The sequence below is a fragment of the Plectropomus leopardus genome, chromosome 18 (assembly GCF_008729295.1).
Source record: "Plectropomus leopardus isolate mb chromosome 18, YSFRI_Pleo_2.0, whole genome shotgun sequence".
NCBI classification, from domain to species: Eukaryota; Metazoa; Chordata; class Actinopteri; order Perciformes; family Serranidae; genus Plectropomus; species Plectropomus leopardus.
The window spans coordinates 16106948-16114379 of NC_056480.1; the positions used below are offsets into that span (position 1 = coordinate 16106948).

The 7432-nt window shown below is 40.3% G+C and overlaps 1 protein-coding gene across 1 annotated transcript; it reads left to right on the forward strand.

Moving 5' to 3' along the window:
* Positions 1 to 3209: 3209 nt before the first annotated feature.
* npy (neuropeptide Y) lies at positions 3210 to 5955 on the forward strand. The gene is made up of 4 exons (XM_042506476.1): positions 3210 to 3245; positions 3547 to 3734; positions 5488 to 5577; positions 5663 to 5955. Exons 2-4 carry the CDS (start codon positions 3547 to 3549, stop codon positions 5682 to 5684), a joined length of 300 nt encoding a protein of 99 aa, XP_042362410.1. The 5' UTR covers positions 3210 to 3245; the 3' UTR covers positions 5685 to 5955.
* The last annotated feature ends 1477 nt before the right edge of the window (positions 5956 to 7432 follow it).

Here is a 7432-nt window from a genome sequence, read left to right on the forward strand (position 1 = left end):
TTGTTGTGGTTTTATGTTGACTCAGCACTTGATTCTGTATGTAATGTAGCTACTAGGATTGTCAGTCAGGGATCACTGTTGTTTCTCCAAGGCTGTTATCTTCCGTGCCTGTTACCTCGTCTTTGTATTTTGTCTTTCGTATTTTTTTCTATGTCCTTTTAATGCCTTGCTGCAAAATCAATTGCCCCCTGGGGAAAAATGAAGTTAAAGTTGAAGGTTAGTCCTCTTTAATGGAGTTTGCAATGTTTCCATTGCAGAAGAACCTTATTGGATGGTAAAATGGATTGTAGATACTGTGACTGATGTTAAATTACATGTTACATTGTTTTGCTCAATCTGCAAAAGGAGCACTGACATGAAGAGTTGGGACTCTGTGGTCATGATTTGTTTAATTTTCCTAAAGTTTAACCTCCTAAGCTTCTGTTTCTGACTGACTTGCTGTCTAAATACTGCCGACTCCTGGTGCCAAGGATGCGTGCTGTTCAAACAGCTAAATTGCATCCCTAAGGAAACAGATTTGTCTCTATGTGTGTTTCTTAATCCACCGTGTGACAAGTATATTTGGTTTTGGGTCCATCCTCTGTGCTCTTACTATTTTGTTCCACCTAAGGTTCAGATCAATTTAACTTTGGTGGGACCCTGTTGGTGTAATGCTGCAATATTTTGCTGGAAGCATTAGGAGAAGAGTGTGACCATGAATGAATACACATGGTCTTCAATAGCATTTAAGGCTCATTTATACATAGATACATCCGTTTCAAAATGTTGTAAACGTCCCTGCCCTCATACTTGCATGCATCCTTTATGATGGCATAGATACAGCCAATAGACTGCACTAGAGGGCGGAGTCAAAAGTTTCAGACAACAACAAATAAGGCAACAGTGAAGGAGGTCGTAATAATGTACCTTTTAATGGAAGCAGCCTTGTAGATGGTGGTGGTCTGTAGAGGCTATTAAATACGTCAACGCATGTGGATGGACTTTGTTGTCTCCAGTGTTCCAGTGTTGGTTACCATGTGCTTGTGTTCTCTAAACATAACTACATGCCGCATCATCCCACTAAGTGCATTTGTTGACATCACAATGGCGGCATCCTGGAGCCTAAATGGCAGACACTGAAGGATACCTAAAACATAACGTGTAGACACTGAATTCAACTTCAAAGCAGCAATATGTAGTGGAATGACAAGGTGTTGGGCATTCACTTGCAAAATATCAACTGTCAAATGAATATGCACCAACCAGGAAAAGACTCATAAGGACTTCAAAGTGACACAAGGAGACAAAAAATGACCATAAAGAGACACAAACCCACAAAAAGATGCATAATGGCCACAAAGAGTCTGTGTGTTTTGCGCCTATGTAGGAGAGGTGATGGGGGCCTTTGCATATCTGTGCCCAGGAGGCATTGTCTTATAATATGCCCATGGATGACAGTGTAGTGTTGACTGTCATCCTTCCACTTTGGTAAAAACTGAAATATATCTTTCTAACTTTTTCTGGATTGCACTGAAATTATGTACATGTGTTTATGCTGCTACCAGGACTGATGGCCCCTAATGTTTTTTGTTCTTAACTGACAGGAGTGTAACCCAACATTCATTTTGGTCTGCTTTAAGGATCGATGAGTTGTGCATTCAGAGGATGCACATTTGGTCATATCTTCAGATGTCACCTGTGTCTAAAACACTGATGCTGGCATATTTATCCCTACTGATCATATTAAATTTAGAGACACTTCACTCAGTCTGATGTTTAAGCAAACATTGACTGACCTCTCAACTTTGTCGCTTTATGCATCTGCTTCATTCACATGTCTGACACTTATAGGCACAAGATGTTTGCTTAAAAAAGGTGTTATACCTATTTAACTGAACCATTGAATGTGTGTATGTGTATGTGTGTATCCCCTGAAGAGGACTAGAAGTTCTAATTCCTGCCTGCGATCATCATATTTCGGTCATGACTTTGTGCTCCATGTTCCCTCACTTGCGCTTCATTCCTCATCTCCCTCTTAACATCCTGTTTTAGACAAAAAAAGCCCTTAACACATCCTCTGCGCAACTTAAAAAGCAGCACTGCTGACGAATACTGATTTTGACAGATTATATGGCTGTGAGCCAGTATACAAAAGGATTATGAATAGGGTGTAAATGAAGCACTTGGTGATACAGATTCACTCAAAGTGCTATTTGGGTTTTCTTATTAAGTGGGTTTCTTGGAGATTGGGCTCTTCTTTGACTGACGTGTCTTGATATTCACATTTAGGCCTTTTGTTGGTGTCGAGTGTCCCAGTCTCTCTTTCCTGGTGGAATGAAGCGCAAAACGAAATTAGTGGACCAATTCAGTCATGTCAAAAAAGAAGCTCATGTACACGTGACTCTGTTTGAGATCTTTTTATTCCAGATCACCCGAGGCGAGCTTCTTTCGGTGAGGACGATTCATTTGAAGTTCGCCCACTGTGTCACATTTCTGCCATCCCTTTGTGACTTCAGATGTGATTATTGATCCCATTATGCAGAAGAATCATGACTTGATTGGGAAATAATTTATCACCTTCTTCCTTATAGAGAAGCCTCATGAACACCAAAACATCAGACTCAGCGTGTGTGTCAATCTGTTTGGCATTGAGTTTGAATGCCACAGTTATTAAGAGGGTGTATGTGTGGCAAATGTGCCTGTTTATGTACAGACACCTGCACTTGAAACAGAAAATTCAATGTTTGTCACATGAACAGCACAGTTTAGTAATATTTCCAGAAGGAATATTGTGTATCACGTGTCCTACTGTGACTTTGTAGTGAATTTATTATACTTTCTATAATGTTGCAACTGTACTTTAGAAACATTAGTTGTCTGATTTTACTTGTAGTAATGTAGTCTAATTATAGCAGCTGGATTGGCCACATTCTTTAAAAAAACGACTTTATCACTAATCCCTCTTGACTCATTGGGGAAAAAACAAGCTTATTAACTCACTCTATTTTTAATTTGCATTGTTATTTTACGTCTTTTAAATTCATGTAAACAGCCTTTTTAAAAAGCACATAAATGACAGCATCAGCAGTGACGTCCACACGGAGAAAGGCAGAGACTTGCGCTAAACGGAGCGCAGCTCTGACGCGTTTTTTCTGCAGCGTGTCTGGCGCACGCGGATATAAAAGCCAGCGCGCACCAAGCGCCCAGAAGAACAGAAGAGACTCCTCAGGACAGCGCGCAAATCTGCCTCTGAGCCTCTGGGAAATGTAAGTACCTTGATATTTGAATTACAAAAAGCTTGATTTGAAAGTATTAAACTTATTTAATATCCCTTGACATGACTTTCAGTAATTATCTGCAAAGATATTGAAAATCTTTCACTTAGAAACATATTTACTAGCATATTTACCTTTTTACATCTACTCTTTAAGCAATGAGCAGTGAGCAGTTATAAGTCTTTGCTCAATAAATAGATACAATTTAAAGAAGGAATAAATGCATAGTGGAACAAGTATGATTTATCATGGACTCACAGTTTTTACCTGTTTTTGTTACTCTCTTGGTCAGATGCATCCTAACTTAGTGAGCTGGCTGGGGACTCTGGGGTTCCTGCTATGGGCGCTGCTGTGCCTGGGCGCCCTGACGGAGGGATACCCGGTGAAACCGGAGAACCCGGGGGATGATGCCCCAGCGGAGGAGCTGGCCAAGTACTACTCAGCCCTGAGACACTACATCAACCTCATCACAAGACAGAGGTGGGCGGAATAATAACTCATCTCTGCTGGAACAGAACAGAGAGCTTATTATTATGGTTGGAGTTAATTTAATTACAAACTAACAAGGAGTACTCTGCATCTTTTTTTCCTCACATGACTGGATTGGAAATATTTGTCCACCTTATTGTAGTCTATTTCATTGTTTTTTGTCCAAATCTATAAATTTAAGTTCAGTGGTCTGACAGTATATTCTTTCAATTTCACAGCCATTTTCTCCTTAGCTTTATACTACTTCCAAGTTCGCAGTTGTAGGAATGCAGGATTTAGTTTTGGTGAATTGTTTGTGATGGTGGCTGAAAAGTCCCACAGAGAGAATGCAGTGGTCTTTTTTGGAAACTTTCTTTAACATTTGGCATTTCTCTGTGCTGAAAATAGAATTTTCCTTGCCCTATGCAAGCTTTCCCTGGCGCCCCCTAACAATTTAAAAAATATATATTATTATTATTATTGCGTCTTCTTATTTCAACAGCGATGGTGGCAGCAGCAGCAGTAGTAGTAGTATTTAATATATATTTATTGTATTTATTACTGACAAGAACAAGAGGTATTGAGAAATTAGCACAGATAAACAACTCAGCCAGCAAACAATAATAATAAAACACAAACAATAAATCAGAGTCAGATTATCTTTATTGTCATTGTGCCAGTATATACAGGAACATTTAGTTGTACTACCTGAGCAGAGCTTAATAAAATAAGAATAAAAGACTAAAACAAATAGTATAATGCAAAAAGCAATTAAGTTAAAAAGCTCACACTCACGCTCACCTACCATTTCAAATATACATGTTCAGTACATACATATGCATAGCCATGAGAATATTGCACATAAAATGAGAACGTTACGCAGGTTTTAAAGGTATTTTAAAGGTATGTTACAGTTAGGAGTCTAAGGTGTTTTGGTGCAGTGTTCTTTAGTGCAAAGTTCAGTGTGGTGGTGACTTTGGAGGGAAAGAACTGTACATGTGACAGAGTATGTGGCTTTTTTCTTTTCATACTTTCTTACTCTCTCATACACTTCTCTCCATCATTTCCCTCATGTTCCTTTAAAAAATTGGATGGTGCCCTAGGTGGCTGCCTTTGTTGCACATAAGAAGATCCACCTCTGACATTTCTGTTATGTTCTTGACAAAATCAGACACCTTTGACATCAAACAAACAAAGTCCATAAAGTCTGGCCTGTTGGAGCTGTTCAGTCTGAGTTTTTCAGGTCTGTCTGCAGCTTCTCACCATGTTACAAAGCCAAGAACACCCACTGTCCATTTGCCACCTGTAAGAAAAAAAAAAAGAACCTGAGGAGAAGTGAATGCCACAGCCAGCATGGCGTATCCAATCACCCACAGTTTTCAGCTTTCTTCTGAATGTCAGGGGCTTGCATGCTGGCTCCAGGCGTTTAGCCACCCAGGGGGACGAGCGCGCTGGCACAGCTTATCATCTGAGGGACAGAAAAGGAAATATGACCACCTGTGATGCGACTCCTGTCTGCCCCTGCAGGGTCTCGGTCTGACTGTGCAGAGTCTTCACTGAGCTTATAATTGGACATATGACACAAGGACATGCAGAGTAATAGGTTCAGTTATTTATTTCCCTGTGCTCATTTGAGCCAAGGTCTCTTTTCCTTTGGTGTTTTTTTTTTCCTTTGACAGCCAAAAGGTCCACCTTGGTGCTAAGCCCTTTAAATTTCTATTTATCCAGTTAACTACAAATCTGTGTGTGTCTTTCTGTGTCTCAGGTATGGAAAAAGGTCCAGTCCCGAGATTCTGGACACACTGGTCTCAGAGCTGTTGTTAAAGGAAAGCACAGACACTCTCCCACAGTCAAGGTGTGTAAAACTGTGAGTGTGAAAGCTTCCAATTGTTGTAAGTCTTACAGAAAAATGACCTTGTCCTTTGTCTCTCTCTCATCAGATATGACCCATCATTGTGGTGATCATCGGTGTTGGCTCCACGTCATAGCTGCCCCGCTGCCACTGACATTCTGACCTCTGCACATCTGTCACCACATACCCTCCTACACCAAACGACCACCCTGCCTCTGCCCCTTTTACCTCTATGAGCCGCCACGTATACTCAACCCCTCCTCCTCAACCATCAGCTACAACTGCTTCAAGTATGTGCCATAAAATTGTAAATAGTTTATTCAGAGTTCTCATCTGTGAAACATAAAAGTTAAGTGGGGGAGGGCATGTTGATTGTATTGTATAATTGTGCTATTAAAGATTAATTGTTTGAAGAAATGTGCTTCTTTGCATTTGTTTGGGAGAGAGATTTCCTTTTACACTAACTGCAGTCATTGTGTTAAACCATGGAAAAATGTGTGTGTGTGTGTGTGTGTGTGTGTGTGTGTGTGTGTCTGTGTGTGTGTGTGCGTGTGTAATATATTCACTCAACACCCAGTTGTCAGATTGGAGAAGTTAGAAGATTAGAGAAGAGAAAACAGATGCCCTAAATGCTTCCCTGATGTAAAAATGTTTTGGTTTTTTTTTACACCTGTTCTCCTGGCACATCTCAGACACTGTTTGCTTCTGTAATGATGATCTCAGTGATGAGTTTGGACTTGCTGTGCTGCACCTTTCCTCCCAGCTAAATTCCATGGCTGTACCAGCTATTGTAGCTCTGTGTCACTGAATAATAGAGCAAAAGTACATTTACAGGATTCAACAAGCTTGGATGGTCCAGTAAAAAGCTTATGCGGTCAGAAAACATCAATTTAAAACTGTCAATTGGGTAGCTAATGGCGCTCTCTTGTGGCCAGAAGGATAAGTGCCTACTCTGAAACTAAATGAAGGGAGAAATGGCATTTCCAGGAGCATTATTGCAATTACACGAGCGGTTAGCCTACCGCAACCTGACATCAAATCAGCCCATAGAGCACAAATCAAGCAGTTAAGAGGCTCTGCAGACACACAGTCTGCAATGGAAGTGAGATAACCCAAAGGACAAAAATACATTCACCTGGGGACCTGATAAGTTTTTGGTATTCATGTGGTGCTTTAACATTTTACCCCAAGTGTGAAGCAAGCATGTCATTGCTGACACTGAACCACGAACTGACTTCACCACTTCATGGCTCTGCCTCTACCAGCCAAAGTGGGGCTCTTAATTTTTTATTTTAGTCCAAGGACCCAACTACATATATAAAATTGAGTTAAATATTAAACTTGGCCCACACGTGTAGGGCAGCCTATAGTGCCATGTATAGCGTATGTATTTTCAGACATTTTCATCTTTGGAGAAAAAAAAGTTCAAATATTTAGCTATCAAACAGTAATCTGGCCCCAACTAGGATACGCGATGGCCCCACAAACATTTTCCAATAACACAATAATACAATTTACAATAAAAAATTACAATAAAAATAAAGTGATTCACACTGGGAATTGTTTGGTTTTTTTTGTAATTTTAGTAGGCCTGTAGGCTACAAATGTCAGAGTGCATCAAGAATAGAGCTTGTTTATAAAAGAAAAGTGCCAGTGGAGTATACTCAGCAAACTCCGACAGAGGTCCTAGCTTGGCTCCTAGAAATGTCCCTAAAGCCCAGGAATGTCCTAAAATCTGAGAAATGTCTTAAAATCTAAAAAAAATCCCCAAATGCTAGAAGTGTCCTAAATCCTAGAAAAATGTATGAGGCCGCTGTGACTTGCCCCTGGCCTCTAGTCATTTTGCAAAAGTGGCCCC